Source organism: Cyanistes caeruleus, chromosome 4, assembly GCF_971803275.1.
Source record: "Cyanistes caeruleus chromosome 4, bCyaCae1.hap1.1, whole genome shotgun sequence".
Taxonomy (NCBI): domain Eukaryota; kingdom Metazoa; phylum Chordata; class Aves; order Passeriformes; family Paridae; genus Cyanistes; species Cyanistes caeruleus.
Genome location: NC_141704.1, coordinates 77,397,003 through 77,415,635, shown reverse-complemented (window position 1 = coordinate 77,415,635; position 18,633 = coordinate 77,397,003). Strand labels below are relative to the sequence as shown.

At 35.2% G+C, this 18,633-nt stretch overlaps 1 protein-coding gene across 47 annotated transcripts in view; it reads left to right on the top strand.

Annotated features, from left to right (window-relative positions):
- The window catches only part of C2CD5 (C2 calcium dependent domain containing 5), a 61,746-nt gene that overhangs the window by 39,908 nt on the left and 3,205 nt on the right, over positions 1–18,633 (top strand). For 16 of the 47 annotated variants that reach the window (XM_086885404.1, XM_086885400.1, XM_023919051.2 and 13 more), the window contains 15 exons: positions 531–645; positions 2,363–2,551; positions 4,200–4,391; positions 5,089–5,275; positions 6,254–6,418; positions 6,735–6,875; positions 8,536–8,599; positions 10,435–10,496; positions 10,954–11,052; positions 11,473–11,562; positions 11,793–11,880; positions 12,921–13,007; positions 14,596–14,646; positions 15,658–15,759; positions 16,579–16,769. In XM_086885404.1, the coding sequence (XP_086741530.1) occupies positions 531–645; positions 2,363–2,551; positions 4,200–4,391; positions 5,089–5,275; positions 6,254–6,418; positions 6,735–6,875; positions 8,536–8,599; positions 10,435–10,496; positions 10,954–11,052; positions 11,473–11,562; positions 11,793–11,880; positions 12,921–13,007; positions 14,596–14,646; positions 15,658–15,759; positions 16,579–16,769 (1,823 nt within the window). Of the gene's footprint in view, positions 1–530; positions 646–2,362; positions 2,552–4,199; positions 4,392–5,088; positions 5,276–6,253; positions 6,419–6,734; positions 6,876–8,535; positions 8,600–10,434; positions 10,497–10,953; positions 11,053–11,472; positions 11,563–11,792; positions 11,881–12,920; positions 13,008–14,595; positions 14,647–15,411; positions 15,466–15,657; positions 15,760–16,578; positions 16,770–18,633 lie in introns of all 47 variants that reach the window. The other 31 variants (XM_086885413.1, XM_086885396.1, XM_023919050.2 and 28 more) reach the window with 8 other exon arrangements.

Genomic DNA, 18,633 nt, shown 5'->3' with positions numbered 1-18,633 from the left:
TTAGTGATACAGTTTTGAACAAATATTTTGAAATCTGGATAACAGAGAGAACTGCTTCCAGTAGGAAAAACTTGAGGTTATTTCAAAGATATCAAGTGTACAGCAAAGTAAAATATTAGTTTACTACTACAAATACCGTTTCATTACTGTTAGTTTTTCAACATTACAGAGTATCTGTGATGCTTTGTTGCAAGTTAAACACTGCTCCTGTGTTATTGGAAACCGAGAGTGTGGTTTGGAACTAAAAATGGGGAGAGATTGGAACAGTATCTACAGTATTTTAGTGTTGTGTGTCATATGGACAACAAGAATGCAGTAGTTTGTGAGAATCTGCTTACATAGAGGAGAAACAAGATAATTAGTGAAAAAGTCCCATTAGTGATTCCTTGAAGTGTGATAAATAGGAAGGAAATAAAGTGTCCATATTCAAAACACTTGAATATGAAAGCCTCAACTTCTCAGATTAATTGCATGAAGCTTTGTGTTGGCATAGTACAGAATAGTGAACTGATTTATACTTTGTCTTTCAGATGAACCAGAGACACGAGATGCCTGGTGGGCAGAAATCAGACAAGAAATAAAATCCCATGCCAAGGCATTGGGTTGTCATGCTGTAGTGGGCTACAGTGAATCAACCAGCATTTGGTAAATCATGATGATGATTTGATTTTCAAAATGCCACAGAAAACGTATTTCATCACCAGTGGATTAAAAATTAACTATTCCAGTACAGTCATTGGTACTGTCTGTTCTGTAACTACTTTATAGAATTTTAGTGAGATTATGAAATTCCAGTATTAGGTGTTTTTTATATATGTTTAGATCTGGGTTTTAAGTTTTTTCTAATGAATGTTACAATTTTTTCTTTTAAACTAAAGTCTACAATTTACTTTGTAGCAACAATATTAATTTATGCAGGACGTTTTCTAAACCTAATCTACTTAAATAATTAAGACTGTTCCTAAAAGTATATGTATTGAAGTTTCATTATTGGATAACAACTGGCAGACCAGAACTTAAATGGAAAACTTCACATTTCAGGCCCAGAAAAAGCTCGCCCTGGAGCCAGGTGTGTCTGATAATACTAAACTGAAAATTGCTCTAGTTCAATACTTTGAATAACATTTGGGAAGTAATGAGCAAATTCAATCATCTGAATTTATTTTCTTTCAGGTTGATTTTATGTAAACATTTTAAGGTAAAAGCACTAGATTTGCTTTTTTAAGGAGAGAAGTTGGGAAACTTTTGGTTTATCATATTTACCTAAATTACTCCATCACTGAGGGATGAACACACCAAAAGGAAGCATTTATTCCTTTGCTTGTCAGTCTTCTTGTAAAAAGCATGAATAGTTTGTATTATTTTTTCTGCCTTAACTATGGGGAAAGAATGTACTGAGCATAGACAGTCAATCAGTTATTGGGTTATTTGATGCTTGCATTTCTCTAAAGGAATTTAATGTGGTAGTGTTTGATTATTGATAAAATATTTATTAGAATTCCCATACTTATTGCCAGTTCAGCTTTATTCCATGCTTAAAGCACAAGCCCGTGTGTTTAAGTACTGGTCTGCCAGACACGTTATGAATGAAAAATTTTGGAAAGAGAAACAACAAATAAAAAAAAGACATGTGTACCAGTCTAGAAAATGTGGGAAAGATTTTCTCTATTTTTTTTCAATATAGTATTTTATATTGAATACTAGAGGTGTGTTTCTTATTTAACAGCTTGAGAATTATTAAAAGCTCTGTGGTCATTTTCTGAGAGCTTTTAATTCTGCTAAATCCTAAGTATGGTTGGTTACTTTACATGCAAATTGTACCATTACTGTAGTTCTTCCTAATAAAATTTTTACTAGTTTGCCACTTTTTATTGTTCAAGAAGCACCCTTATCAGTGTTGGGTTTTAACTTCATTTTGAAAATTGAATCTTAATAAGATGCTGAGGCTCTCAACTTCCATTTTACTTCGGTAAAAAAATATGGCTTGTTTTTTGTTGGGTTTTTTTTTTTTTTTAATATTTGCTTGGTTTGCTGTATTTCTTTGCATTGTTAACCATAGAACTGAAAACCATACTTAAACCTGGTTAGCCTTTCTGTTCTTACATTATTTGTAACATGAGACAAAACTCTTAAGTCTTTCTGTTCAATCCTTCTTCATCTTGTACTTGTGCAGTGGTTATGGTTTAAATACCAGAAGAGGATTGTTTTTGAGTTTTAATGGATAAAATTGCACAAGTGCACAAAATTAGTGGTGATTTTGAACTTCATTGAGACTTGTACTAGCCATTTTATCTGATAATTTTATATAAAAGCACCACTAAGTAGTAGGAATTCACTCTGTTGTTATTCTTTTCTCTTATAGTGAAGAGGTCTGTATTTTGTCTGCATCTGGCACAGCAGCTGTACTGAACCCTAGGTTCCTTCAGGATGGCACCATGGAAGGCTGTTTGGAACAAAGGTTGTCATGGCAGCCTGGCTTCTTTTCCATAGGGTCAGAGAAGGGAGAGGTTGATTTTTTTCCTCAGAGCCAAGATAGTTCTTCTCTATTAGGGTAGGTTACAGTGTTACAGTGCAGGATGCGGGACCAACCACTTTACTGCTTTTCACTAACAACAACCACCACAGGAGTAATGGAGCTCTGCACCAAATTAGATACTCTGTTTTTATTTCTAACAGTCTCAATAAGGTAACACGTTTGACTACTAACACAGATCGTAACTCAGTTTTTTCCTTCGCTGCTCCTCAGGTCTCTTTTCTCAATTTTTTATCACACAATAAAAAAATGTCAGATGTTTGATAACTTACATAGGCCAAAAGTGGCTGTGTCTGTAATATGTGTATATATGTTCCATTAAATACTCTTTATATGTGGGAGATAAAATAGCTTGGTTATAGAACAGATATGATGCCAGATTTTTCCAAAGTAGGTATGTGCTTATTGAAGTTGATGAACAAAGTCATGAAACTGAAGGCCAAACATGAAGTTTCCCTTTGTTTCTGCTCTTGTGAATAAAATTTGAAGAATGAGTATTGCCACAAAGTTATTTTTGGAGAATATAAAGATTAGTTAATACATATTGGTAATTTATTATGTATTCATCAAGATGGTAATCAAATATTTTAAGGGGTTATTATAGTTATAAGCAAGGGTATTTATTACACTTTAACACTTGCATTGCTTTTTCTATAATAAACCAATCAACATAGTATTATTTCTTATTCTTTTACTTTAGCAGAAGACTGTTGTCTTCTGGGTTAGATAGCGTTTTAAAAACTGTAGCCACCAGTAAAATAATTCTTTTTGTAGTCACTATATGATGGAGAGAAAGAAATATCATGTTCATAATATAGAGAAAATAGCACTTTTATCAAAATATGTATTTTGGTGCTACTAAGAGTGTTGGCATAGAGATGCCAGAGGGAGGTAAAACAGGTAAACAGACAAAGCTCATGCTCAACACAAAATATATTTGCCATAGTGTTTTGGTAACTAATGTTCCAAATCTGTCAGCCTAATGACCCCTTCAAAATCACTGAGAAGAATTGTTTATGTGAAACAGAATAAAGTTGCAGTGATGCAGTTGGCCTGTGCTTTCCCTGTTCATATTTTTATAGTGGTCATTCCTGGGTATTGCTCATGGGGAAGAGAGACTATGTGTTCTAAGCAAATAATGAGTTTTAACTGATAACTTATCTTAGGAAATAATCTTGCTCTTCTTCTCACAATGTTAATATATGTTGTGCTGCTTCTCAGAAGGGCGATTGGTTTGTTGTTTGTCTTCCACTCTTATGGGGTTTTGGACACAATGAATGTAAAAGAGATTTTTTTGTTTGGTACAGCGAATTCTTTGTTCAACTATTGTATCCTGGATTATATTTAGAAGTTACACTGCTTAAAGCCAGTTCAGTAATGTTACAGCTTTATATGAATTGTTGGTCACAAATGTCCTTTTTCTCAATCCCTGCATAAGAAATTTCAATGCAAGTTTTATTGATAGCATTTGGGCAAGTAGTGTGCAACCTTTTCTTCTTCTAATTTGTATATTGTAATACTTGTCACATTGGTATAATGGAGCAGAGTTTAGCTGCAGTGTATGGTTTAAGTAGGTCTCTGTAGATTTTTATACACATGTGCACTTTCTGATCATGGTTAACAAGATGCAGATGTTTTAAGTATTCTCTCCATAATGTATTTTTAGGATTGAAGAAGCTTCACCACCAGGTTGTGGATTTTGCCATATCCCATATGATGAATTGAACATGCCATTTCCTGCTCACCTCACTTACTGTTACAACTGTAGGAAGCAAAAAGTTCCTGATGTCCTTTTTACCACAATTGACCTTCCTGTAGAGGCAATAGTTGTTGGAAAGGGATGTCTTATTCAAGCCAGGTATCTGCCAAAATACTTCCTTAGTCTAGTAAAGTTTTGTAGATCTTTGAAAGAATTCCTGTTGCTAAAATCTGATGTGTCATCAAACCTTATATTATAAAACATACAATTAGCATGTGTTTTTGAATAAAATTTCTCTCTGGAAATATCATTGCACTGGTGTGGGCTTTGAATTTCAGCTTGTTGGACAAAACCCAAAGAGGGGCAGATGACTAATGTATAGTCAGAGGTGGGATTGCTATGCTCTTTGTTTTATTCTTTTCAGATAAATATGGTTAATGCTTTAGCTGCGAGGGCACTTGGGTTTGGTTTGGTTTTGGGGTTTTTTCCTTCCGTCCAATGTGTGTCTTGGATAACTGTATTCATAGGAATTTTGAAAGTTCTAGCGTTAAAAATTACAGTAGTAATTTTGTGTACTTGTGCCTGAAATGTTTGAGGCTTGCAGCAAGAGAAATAGATGTTTGCATTGAGGTTCTTACTAGAAGAAAAGCTGAAAATAAAAGTTTTCAGATGACACTGTCTTAAGGAGTTCTTGTGAAGAACTGGCATTTTATTTTACTGTTGCAGCAATCTAGAAGAATTGAAAAGAAGCTGTATTAGGTTACACAATGAGGAAAAAAAATTGAAGATGCTCTGTGATCCCTTTCACATCTTCACAAATCCGTTAAAGCTCTGTTGTGCTGATTTGTGTTGCCAGATTGTGCCGTCTGAAGAAGAAAGCTCAGGCTGAAGCAAATGCAACCTCTATCAGTAACCTCTTGCCATTCATGGAGTATGAAGTGCACACACAACTGATGAACAAACTGAAGCTGAGAGGAATGAATGCCCTCTTTGGGCTGAGAATTCAGATCACGGTGGGGGAAAATATGCTGATGGGCTTGGCAGTAAGTACAGTTGGAATCCTGGGATTCTTTTGCTTTCTTACAGTATTTTTTCAGGAAGGCATGCAAGTGTTGTGGGATTCAGAGTGACCAGACTATTAAAACATCATTTTAAGAGCAAGGTATCTTAATTATTGTAAAATCAGGACAGACTTGTCTTTCATAACCAGCAGAAGAAGATTCAAGTCTCTTGAAAATGGTAGAAGACAAAATGATTAGTAAGTGGATGAATGTAAAAGAAACTTTAAACAGTTTAATGGCACAAATTGTAGAAAAATTATGGTATTCCTGTCAAAGAGATCCCTGTTCTTCAAATTGAATTGCAATTCCATGAGAAATAAGGTCAGTTAAGTCTGTCAGTAAATCTTTTGGTTATTTGGCAACAAGGGGAAGGTCTGTTTCCTCTTCTTTGATGGAACTGAAAAAATAAATTATAGATTTGAGAAAGTCAAGAAATGTTCATTAACAATATTTTCTAACCCCATTCTTCCATGCTAGGTTAGAATAGTGAAATACTCTGCTTCTTCCGGCATCAGAGGGTGCTTGGGTAATTCTGGTTGACATCTTCTTTTGTCTTTCATTATTTGTTTCCTGTAAATAGAAAAAGGGTTATCACAACCTCACGGATTCTGTAAATGGTTTGTCCAAATTTTAGTTCTAAAACTGTAAGAAACTATTTACTTATGCAAAACATACCGCAGCAGAGCCTTTAATTTTTAGTTTGTTTGGAATTTTTAGGCAAGTTTAAGGGTTCCACCATGAAAAATTAAAAGGAGGGAATTTTTTTAAAAGAATAATTAAGATTTTTTATAAGTGAACAGAAGAGAGAGATATGTTTAGCTATTTATTGCAACAGATACTGCTGTAATTTTGCTGTAATGCTACAGTGTAGTTTTAGCATAAGCATTATGGAAAGCTTTATATGAAAATATTAGGAATTCATGCTTATATACTTGTCTTTTTCTTCGTGATTTTTAAAAGTCTGCAACAGGTGTGTATTTAGCAGCTTTGCCAACACCTGGAGGTATTCAGATTGCTGGGAAGACTCCAAATGATGGCACCTATGAGCAGCACATATCCCATATGCAAAAGAAAATAAATGATACAATAGCAAAAAACAAGGAACTTTATGAGATTAATCCTCCAGTAAGTAAAGCTTTAATTGAAAATAAAATATTCTGATTCAAATATTACACTAGATACATATTTTTTTCTTACTGAGTCATTCAAAATGTAAATTTATTTATGAATAGAGATACAGACTTTTTTCACTGTATTTTGGAGAGCTGCTGGAATTTTCAGATCTCTTTAGCCACATACACAAATCAGTTTGGTATTATTTAGATATATTTCTCAGTAGTATAATGTTCAGAATTATATGATTCTTAGAATTGTTAACATATTGTGTAGAGTTGAATTATTTTTAAGCTGGGCAGAACATCTGTTCTTACATTCCTTTTAGGAGTTACCTGAAGAAAGTATTGGGTCTCCCATTCCAGAGCCAAGACAGCGTTCCAGGCTATTGAGATCTCAGTCAGAAAGCTCTGATGAAGTTACAGAGCTTGACCTCTCACATGGGAAGAAAGATGCTTTTGTCTTGGAGGTGACAAACATTTTCACTACTTATGTTCATACTTTTCTTCTCCTGAAATATATATTTTGGAAAAAAAAAATCTTCCTGGTCTCCAAGAACAGTTCCTAAATTGTGTACTTTTTCCCTTTTGTATCAGTAGAAGTACTAGATTTTGCTTTGTCTCTCTATTTTTTACTCTGTTTGCTTAAAGCACAGCTCTGTCTACAGACTACCTGAAGAAACATTGCCCTGCTGTTCATGGATATGTAGCCATCTCTAGAATAATAATTAAGAGCTGTTAAGAAATGTCCTTCTGTTTGCTTCAAGCAGCAGATCAGACTAATCAAAAACTTAAATTCTATTTTTATAAACACAGAGATTCTGGGTTGTCAAACTTTCTATTTAGCAAATAAGATTGTATTTTCTTCCTGTTTCAAAGCTCTTACCTTTGTAGTTGAACATTCAGAGTTATTAGTTTCCAGAATTCAAAGCATTCAAAAGACTGATTGTGCCAAGAGAGCACATAAAAGGAGCTTCTCTGAATTTCAGCTGTTGCTTTTCACAATTTAAGAATTCACAGCTTCTGACAATACCTTCCAGTTCTTTCTACAGCTGCAACTAGAAAGAACAACAGCTACAGATAAATAAAGGACATAGATTTCTTTTACCTCTCTGTCCTCTAAAATTCAAGGATGTGATTGAACATTGTCCATTTTGAAGTCTTTAATACTCCAGCAAGTGTCAAAGGAGTTTTGATTATCCTGTAGATACAGGTAGTACAAATACCTATCACTGACTAAAAAACACTTCAAAATACAGCCTCTAATTGCAGCCTAAGGTACATTTAAGGCTTTTTTAATCTTCACAAATCACCATCTTCAGAGAAAATAATCTGGAAGAAAGGGTGTAGATAGGAAGAACGAGGGAGCACTGTAACAGCAGTTTGTTTGAAAACAGGTATGAAAGGAGAGTGAAAAAATAACAGGTTGGGAGAGTTTGGAATAATAGATTGGTTGGTGCTTTTACAAAAAAGGTTGAATACCTTTGTAAAAAATTGAGGATTTTGTAAGGCATTTATAGAAAAAAATACTTTCTGTCTGTGCAATCATTTATTACTGTTTTACTTGAGAAACTGGATATTTGGTTGATGATTAATTGAATATTAGAAACAATATTCCAGAAGATTTAGTTAAACTGCTGACTAAGCTTTCAAGAGTAAAATTATTGGTCACTGCAGCTATGTAAGAAAAAGTAGTAAAAACTTCCTTGTGATGAGGATATGCTTAAAGAGGCTGAGAAGGCAGTTATGAGAGGTAAAGATATCTGGGTTGGTTTTGTTTCATTTTTGGGTTGTTTCTCGAAGAAAAGATAAAGACACCCTTTTGCATGGAGAGTGAGAAGGAGACACATTACTTGACAAAACACTTCAATACTGGAGTTAAATTATAAACCATTTCTAAAACACTTGATAAGAAAATGTTGGGACTTAGAGGTAAATTTGGATTTCTTGCAGCTCAGTAAGATAGGATGGATCTAAGACAGCAGAAGTATTTATAGAAGGTAGCAGGGCTCTCAGTCCAGTCTAAAATAAGAGTGTTAAAGGTTGAATGGAATAGAGGTTATTTTATTTCTTTCTGAAACTTTTTACTGGCACAGCAACATGATTTTCTCAATTATTCCCTTTTTGCAGATTGATGACACAGATGCAATGGAAGATGTACATTCTTTACTAACAGATGTTCCACCACCTTCTGGTATAGTTACAACCATATTTTTGTAATTTATATTGTAGGCTGCAAAAGGACAAAATATGACTAGTTTTATTTAAAATTTTTTTAGAAGTTCCAAGAGAAATGACAATATTACTGTTTCTGAAGATTTTTAGACTGAATTACCGATTTGTAGGTTCCAGGTTAATGAAAGTAGAATAGAGAACTAATTATTGCCTGGTATCAGCTGTCTTTATGCTATTTATTATTGTATAGATATGTCATAACTTCCCCAGCAGAACTGTTGGATTTAGATTAGAGGCAAATATAGTTGTCCATTTTATAGAAACTGCTCTGGATATTTGATTTGTCCTTGTTCTTCCTCTTGTCATAGTGAATTTCCCTGTGTTTATTCTGAGAAAGTCTTAGTTTCCTTCCTAATAACTGATATCAGTGTTAATAATTTTGACTCGAGTCAAGCCCAGAACTATCTTTGTAGTTATCCATTCCTATCATCAAATCTTTTATTCCTCACTGATTATCCAGTTCTGCTGCAGTTGAATTTATTGCCCTAAATTAAGGCCATCAGCAATCATCTTACTTTATCCTCTTCTGCATGTAAGTTATTAATGTGTTTGAAGCACAAAATCCAAAATTACAGATGTCTTCACTATGAAAATTAAGTATTTTCGTCTCTCTTTTCCTAGTCTTATATTTACATTTCATTTGGTGATGCTTCATTCTTAGTTTGTTAAAAGAGACCTTGGTGAAGGAACTTTCTAAATGCTTCCTGATGTCCAAAGTAGATGGTATAAGTCAGGTGCTTCTTTCTGTGTTCTTGTTGAGAGCCTGTGAGCAGTGAGTGTTCCTTAGGAAATTGATTTCAGCCCATCTGCAGTCTTGTTTTTCCATCTGTTGCTTTCTTGCATGATCTCCCTTTTCTGGAAAAGTTGCTATGGATCAGTAATAGAGGTACCTGTACTAAGGAAATTAGTAGGACCAGCCACATTAGCACCTTAGTACTTGAAATTTAAAGAATGTTCTTCTCTGGTGGTGGAGTAAGTTAAGAGTTCAGTGTTGATTAGCTGTTTGATCTTTTGTCTATTCTGTGGTTTATAAGAATCTTTTTCATTTGCCTTTTTGTTCAATATCTCCTTCAGACACTTGTTCAAGACAAATAAACAAGGGACTGGTTTTCTGCTGTTGTGGAAAGCTCTACTACACTGCTGTAAAAAGAAAAGCATGTTTTCTGCTCTCATGTTACTATTTCTGCATATTCTTTCTAAATCTTATTTGATTTTCCAGCAGAATATCAGCTTTTGATGTTCTCAAAGACAGTCTATTAATATTTATACCCTCTGCAAGCTGCTACACTATTTCTTTTCTAGCTCATTTTGTGTTTTTGTATAGGCCCTACCAGATTGGCCTAATTTCTGCTTATTTAACTGTGTATTCAGGCTTTCAGAATCACTGATTTGCTGTTAATAACTTATTTTACTCTGCCATTTAGTCATTATACTTCTGTTTTTAATTTGCATTCAGTCACTGTGGTAGTTCCTATACAGCCTTCTGTGCTCTCTGTTAAAGGTTGGCTTTTTAGCTTTTCATATCACACCTTTTTAAAGAAATTCCTCATTTGTGCATTGTTTATCTAATAGAAATAGGTGGAACAGTTGTGGATTTGGGGTGTTTGCCCCTCCTACAACAATTCTGTGGGGTTTTTTTTTTTTTGAATGTTGATCTCATTTCTGGTGTATTATTCAATATTCAAAACCACATGAGGGAAAATACTTGGAAAACCTTGTCACATGTTTCCTTTATGAGTATTTTTATATTGCAGTGTATAAAATAGACTTTTTTCCCAAATATTTTCTTCACAGGTTTTTACAGTTGCAACACAGAAATTATGCCTGGTATAAACAACTGGACACCAGAAATTCAAGTAAGATTATTCAAAATTGAAACTTCTTGCTAAATTGTATTGAAATGTGCTGATGTAATTTAAATACAAACTTTGAAAGATAAGTTCAAAGGACATCCTTATGACAGAAATAACAGTAGTAATTTGGTAAGAGCAGTAAGGTATGAGAACCTTTTTTTTTGTTGGTTTTTTAATGCTGTTATGTAGCAAATAACCTAGTACAGAAATACAAAAGAAATTACAGTAAATACGAGCTTCAAGGTTTTGTTTTGGCTTTTTGAAAGGTTTGGCTAGGTTTGAAGCCCCTCAAAGTAAACAGATTACTGACTGTTGCTTAGCTAACATAATTTGTTTTTTAGTTAATATATATGCTAACATATTTTACATTGTTTTACTTCTTTGTAAATTTGAATTTAAGACACTAGATAAAATATATTGGCATATGTTGACAAAAAAACCACATTTGTTTCTAATTCAGATGTTCACAGCAGTCAGAGTGTCCAGATTAAGCAACATTAACCCAACAAATCAAACACTCAATAAGAACTTTAATGATCTCTGTGAGAATCTGTTGAAGGTAAGGATCTTGTTTCAAATACTTTCTTAAGTGTTCAAATGGAAACCAAGTAAAATTCAGCTATACTGAAAATAACATGTGCCTCATAATTTTGAAAATAGACTGCAAAGTGTCTGTAATTAGTTTGTGAGTTTCTGTAAAGATAGGTTCAGCCTTTTTTAGTATATTAGGGATTTCCAAACCTTTGGAATCTGAAGGAGTCCTTTGACTAGCAGTATACTCTAGAAATAGAAAGACAGCTCCACGGTAGATTGCATTCTGTCCTGACTTTTCACACATGTAATTCTTAAAAAAAAAAATTATTATCATTAGATGACTTCTACTATTACAAAAGTTTTGATCCTTAATTTCTCTGAAATAAACCACACTTTTTTCTTTTTTTTTTCTGAGTAACATAAAATAATATCCTGTCTTCAACAGAGTTTGTATTTTAAACTCCGGTCTATGGTTCCCTGCTGTCTTTGCCATGTAAACTTCACAGTTGCTCTGCCAGAGGATGAATTAGTTCAGGTAAGTGAATTGCTGTTTTTAACTTCCAGCACATAGGCATGGCCCCAGTTAATATTTGCTGCTCAGGGTAAACTAGGATAGGATTTGATTTACTGCTATACCTGGTGAATTCTTAGAAATTTTTTCCCCCTATTATGTTTCTATGCAAAGAACTGCTTATTTGCAAAATTATTTTTCAGATAGCACAAGAGATCAACTTACCTTATATGCCAACTATTTCTGATTTGCAGATTGCAGTCACAGCTGTTGCCATTACATATGACAAGCACCAAGCACTACAAGCCAACAAACCACCTACAGAAAAATCACAGCAAAGAGGTAACTATTGTGAGGCATCTTTCCTTTTTTATCCCCAGTGCTTAATGAGTCTGGATTTTAATTTCAGACCGCAGACTATTCTGATTTGAAAGGGACCCAAAAAGATCATCAAGTTCAAATCTACATATTTTTCAGGGAGGTACTCTCAACACATAGAAGTGTTTTAGAGTTCATGTACTTGACCTCCAGAAGGATGACTTACTTATCAGTTGGCCAATAAGTACTAGGTACTTATTTTACATAATCAACAAATTTATAGTACTTTCTTTTTCTTTTTATGATACTACTTTGATTATTTTTCTCTAAAAGGTTGGTTTAACAGATGATGACATTTCTGTTGTATTTTGGAACATGTGGTGTAAATCATCAGAAACACTTGTTCTTATAAGTAGAAATTTTGTCCATACTTTAAGAAGGCGGAAAGTAAATTATTCATAATACTTTTAAAAAACCCTAACCTTATGAAAATCCTTAAGCAGGTCAGTAATAGTTTTGGAACTCAGTGAAGCAATGAAGGGAATGGAAGAGACTACTGTGTTCTGCATATGTCACCTTGCTAATGAAGTACCATCTTAAGCTAGAAATGTATATGTGCTGTCTGGAAGTGAGAATTCAGAGAGAACTCTGAGGATAGTCAGTTCTTCAGAATTGAATTAGATAGTAGAACACAGCCATGTGTTTCTAAAACATAAGTTATATCTGACTTCTTCAGTAATAACAGTTTTCTTTCCTGTGAAATGATTGCTGATTTTATTATAATAGCTGACTTGGATCCAACTGCAGAATCAAAACAAAAATGCATGAACGGATTTCATTTTTTTCCTAAATATTTCAAATCCTTTTCAGTGGAACAAAAGTTCTGTTCAATGTTGCAGCTGGATTTGTTGTCACACACCTGATTCTGCAGAATTGCATTACTTTATGCACATGCTGAAAATACCTGTTCAAGTCAGACCTGACTAAATTGACTCTGCTTGTAATTACTGGCAAACCTTATTTTGGGGGTTAATTATCAGTTGGCCATGTTTTCTTTGTTGAAGCATCTACAGACAATGAAGAACAGCTACAATTTCCCTTGGAACTTTGCTCTGATCCCCTTTCTTCTCAATCATTCTCTCCATCTAAAGGTCAGTTAAGGGGAAGAATGTTAAAGTGTTGTTTTTTATGGATTTTGAATTCTGCTTTTTCATAGTTGTAGAGGCTTTAAAATATTCGTACTTTTACAGGCTTTAAATGTGATTTGCTGCCTAAGCATAATGGGTATATTTACTCCTGTTGTCAGTTTTTTTGAGAGTTGCAGAAGATGGCTTGGCTGATCATTCTGTCTGTATTTCCTGTCTTTGCATTTAGAATATTCAAGGTGCTGCAAACCACTGGGTGTTGGGTGTCATTTGACATAATTGTCACACACTGTAAATGGCCCATATAAAGTACCTCCATGTTTTCTCAGCCTCACATAATTAATTTCATTGTTTTCATGATGTGAAGTACTTTATCTACCAAATACTGGTTGCATGCAAATTTCCTTTAAGTAAAAGGAGCCTAAACTTGTATAGTAAATAATCTGTACAGTGCAGCATATTGTAGCTGCTGTATTTTACCTGAGATAGAACTGCATTCCAAGAATGGCTGTCACAGTTCTTCTATGACAGCATTAAAAATTCAGTTCATTGAAGTCAGCTGTCTTTAATTCCTTCTCCCTTGTTGGATTATCTACCAAAATGGTTACTGAGATGAAGTTAAATATCTTGGAATTAGTGTAAATGTTTGAACTCCCTTTTTTGCCATTACATCAATTGTGTGAAGAAGGGTGTCTACCACACTTACTTGTATTTTCAGAGGCCAGAAAAAGATTCTTAATGATTTTTATTTTTTTTTAATGCTTAACTTTTATTTTGCTACTTTTTTTATTTTCAAAAAGAGAAGCTATCCAGAAATTTCTGCTGATGTCTCTGTACTCATTACTGGACTGTGCTCCCTTGTGTGCTGGGCAATGACAAGTGGAGGGCAGCCTGTTCCTGTCTACCCCTTTTCCTGATGTTCTCCACATTCCATATCATGCTGTAGACAGAGCAGTTCAGCCAGAAAATTATTCCATCTGTCATTTCTTCACAATTTTATTGTACTTAGATACACTTAACAGGTTATTTAATATATTTTTACTTTCCTGTAGGATGGTTGTTTTAACAATATTTAAAAATTATACAGTAATATATTTAATAAATATATTAAAATTGCAAGGTAGATTTAGTAAAGTGAATTATTTATACTAACTCTGTTATCAAAGTACTCAGTATACTATATAGAGGGTGGAGCCTTTTCGTACTTGACTCTGAAATCTTTTATAAGGGTCAGAGAATTGTGGAGTAATTTGGGTTGGAAGGGACCTTAAAGATCATCTCATTCCAGCCCTCTGCTCTGGGCAGGGACACCTTCCACTAGATCAGGGTACTCTGAGCCCATCTAACCTGGCCTTGAAGACTTCCAGAGATGGGGCAGCCACAACTTCCCTGGGCAGTCTCCATCCTCACAGGGAAGAATTCCTTCCTAATATCTAATCTAAACATACTGTCAGTCTGAAGCCATTCCCCCTTGTCCTGTCACTCCAAGCCCTTGTAAATAGTCACTCCCATCTTTCTTGGAAGCTGTTGTCTACCTGTACTTCCTGACTCTGCTTAACAGATTATCTGAACGGAATTAATTTTGTTTTATTAGAAGTCCTGGAGGGTGCAAGTTCCCACACAGGTATTCCTGCTGCTCAGAGAGGTGAGTTTCCTTAACTTAGCCATCTGCCAGAACAGAATGAGCATTCTTGGGATATTGGTATACTCTTTTTGGATGTGCCTTAATCCAGGAAGTGTTTACTACTTAACTGAGAATGCATGCTCTGGTGTGGCTTAATGATACCCTAATATTTTGATATGATTTTTCATTATAAAAGTTAGGTTTGTTAATAATTACAGCCTTTCTGTCAGGTACATTGATATAACTTTTTATCTGACAGAAAATGAGTCCTTGGGAAGAGAGCTGTTTTGCCTGTGTTAGTTTGAAGTTAGCATGTGTTCCTCCCGTTTCTTCAGGATAATGAAGAAACGGTGTTTGCAACCCTCTCTTTTTTTTTAAAGATGTGCAAACACCCCTGCAACTAATACCAAAAGTCATAGCAGAAACAACTCTTATTTCTTATTGTAATCATAATGGGAGGGGTGTTGGAGGGAGGATGTTGGGGCAAGGAAGACTGTTCTGATGTTATTTTTGTTTAAAACAGAGGTGTTGTTTCAGTTTGTGACTCTTACCCTCATCACCAAAGCTTTTTTTTTTCCTGTCTGTAGGTTAGTTATTGATAAAGACAGTTGAGAAGTTTAAATCCTGATCAGCAGCTGTTTGTAAGGAAAAAAAAAGCAATGAAAATGAAAATTAAAAAAGGCTTAAATAAAGTTTAAAAAGCCATTACTTACAACCTTAATTGAGATTTAAAAAAAAACTAATCTAGCATAAGTCCTTAATTACTGTATTTGCATGTTTTTTCAGTGCTGAAGTCCCACTCAGGCAGTTGGTTCAGAGCTGGGACATCACCAGAAATCGGTACTTTGGTTTGGACAAGTCCAGACCTATCCTGTAACTTTTCCTTTTAAACAGACCTGCAAACGGATGGTTGTTCTCTCTCAGACACAAATCATTGCTTCCTCAAAAAGGAGCATTGAGATGAGCAAGAGACATCATCCATATATTTTTTTTCTGTTTTTTTTTCTTTTGTTTTTTTGTCTGTGTTTCCAGCAACGGCAGTTGATTACAGTTCCTTTGCAGACAGATGCAACAGCTGGATAGAGCTCATTAAACTGAAAGCTCAGACCATAAGGCGCGGATCAATTAAGACAAGTAGGCGGCTGTTTCTACCACGTTCTGATAATCTGAGACATATCTCTGATTTCCCAGTGGTGACTTAGTGGAGTGCCCTGCCCAGCAGTAGCATTGCAGATCACGTGTAGAATGAATTCCTGAATGTGAAAACTGCTGACATTGTTCTGTAACCTCACGTAGGGATGATGAACCAGTAGCATAAAAAGCAAAAGAAAGTCTTGATATAATTAGTTCTCCATACATGTGTACGCCTACTAATTGTATAACATCCACTGCATGGATGTAGGTGTATGTATGATCTTGGAAAATTGGGGGTGAGAGAAAGAGGAAGCAATCACCAAGGGGACAGTCAAGGCAGTGGTCACTAAATTAGCAAGTGGTGAGTTGGTTTTCAGTAGTTCTTTGGCCGCAGGTCTGACTATCTTGCTTAAATTACCAGAGATTAATACCTGTTTTAATGGAAAATGCTGCACTGGGGAAACACAACAACTTTCACACTTCCTATAATTTGTTCTTCCAGCAGAATACATGTTTCAAAATGTTGGCACTTTTTTCTTTACCTTCACATTATAACTGATGGTTGTATGTGCAGCTGCTCGCCTCAATGTTTTCCTTTTGCAGGAATGCCACTCTTTCAAATAAAAGCCATTTCAGCTTCTTGTCTCCTTTTGCATGCTTTGCATGATGATTTCCTTTCTCACGTATATGGCTGAGCATCACAGGCAGCTGAATGTTGTCACCAAGCTATTTGGAAAACCATAACGAAGAGTTTTTATGTTTTGAGGAACAGTGATGGATCTTGATAGTTATTTTCTCCTATTTTTGTCCATTTTTCAGCTACTTCCCTTGAAAAAGCAAGTCCATTGGCTGAGGGGTACTTACGGCACCGTTCTGTCCCATCATGCACCAATTCCACTGTCTCAGTTGTTAAGATGACACCTCTTTCCTTTCTCCCTGGGGCGAAAATAACCAAATATCTTGGCATAATCAACATGTTTTTTATACGAGAAACCACTTCTTTGCGTGAGGTGAGCTGTGTGGCAGGGATTCATTTTGTGTCAGGGAATAATTTTTTGTTAATTGTAAAAACCAGAGGTTTGAGTTGGGGTGTGGCACAGGCAGGGAGTAGAATTTGTGTCATTTGTGGGAAGGTGCTGAGTGCAGAGCCAGTTCCATTGTACTGCTCTAGTCGTGGTGTACACAAAGCTGTTTTGTGTTTGGCACTGCTAGGAAGGGGTTAGTTAACAATTACCATTTCTATTGAATTAGACAGAACACTAAAACAGTGAGTTCTTAAACAGAAATATATGGAAAAAATGTCTTTGACCAACAGTGGTAGAAGTTGGGATCATTTGAACCCAAATTAAATGCTGAAGAAAAAAATAAGTCATCTATTCTTCCCTGGTTTAGCAAGCTCAGTGATGAACTTTCACAGTCTATTTGGATTGTAAAATTATTTGGTTAATATAACATCACCCATATCATGAATTATGCTAATTTTTAACATTACATTCTGTGCATTCTCTGTAACAAAGTTTTGTGTGATGAGCATCAAAAATTAAACCATAAGTCCATGACCACACAAGGAGCTTAGAGGTGATGTTCAAACCCTGATCTCCAGCCTGCATTGGGAAAACAAATAATCCTCTGAGCATGTGTCTAACCACTACAGCATGTCAAAATGCAAGCCATGTTCCTTACAATTTTCCTGTCCTTTTAGGAAGTAGCTGTATCTTTGCTTTTGGCCACAGAAATAGTGTACATCTTGCCTGGTTTGTCTGAAGAGTTTGCTGTTTTCTCCTAATTACACATTGCTAAAATTACAGGGTAGATGTTAATAAAAATGATCAGGCTTCCTCAAAATGGGCTGTGAGCTCTCTAGAGAAACTTGGATCAGACAAACATTTTGTTTGGATCTTGCAAGTTAGTTTTAACTTTCCCTTTTAACTTGAGAAATCCATGTGTGAAAAGGACAGTGTTTTCAAAAGTATGTCAGCAGGGAAGTGGTTACAAAACATTCCTGTACTAAGTGCAGATTCTGTAGGTACAAATTCTCAATAGCTGATAAGCTTTGGTATCTGTGATAGCAGATACCAACAAGGATAGGTCACTCAAGTGTTTGATTCAGTTCCTTCATGAAGCTGGAATGTTGCACAGTCCCTGGGATGCTGTGCTCTTTCCAGCACCTGGGGGAGCTAATTTAATTTCAGCTACCCAGGCTGAGTCACAAACTACTCTTACTATAGGATTGCCTTGAGTTATGATGGAGTCAGAACAGAGCAGTCATTATCTCCAACTCCAGCAATGTGGTTCAGGTCCTACAAGAAAGTAATGGCCAGCATGTTTGTTTATATTGCTTTATGTTTTGCTTGTGGTAGTGCTGAAGTATATACCAGAATAAAAAATTAATTTCAAGTCAGATTAACCCATTGTTCTTAGGCTTTGCTGTTTACAGCGGGGTGTTTACAATAGTTTGGTTACCTGTTGTCACCCAATGTGTTAGTTTTATTATACATATTTTTTTCCCCATCAGTTGCTGTACCTTTAAAAGACTTGGACAAAGTCAAAATTCCATGAGAATTATGAACTTGTATTGCATTTTGATTTCTTGCTGCAGTTGACTTCATTATGGCTTTATGCTGGATTTGATAAAATTATACCTGTCCCTTTTGTTTGTAAATTTTCGTCCAAGATATGTTTTTTTAATACCTTTATGAGTCTGTTCAGGGAACATACTTTTGGGAATGAGCAAAGCCCTTAGAAATTCAACTTAGCTCAGTCTCTTCATCTACCTGCCTCTTCCATTTTTTCCAGTGGCACACTCACACATACACACACACAGAGAGTCATGTGGGAAGTCTAGTGGTCTCGCCTTTCACTTGAATTTTGAAA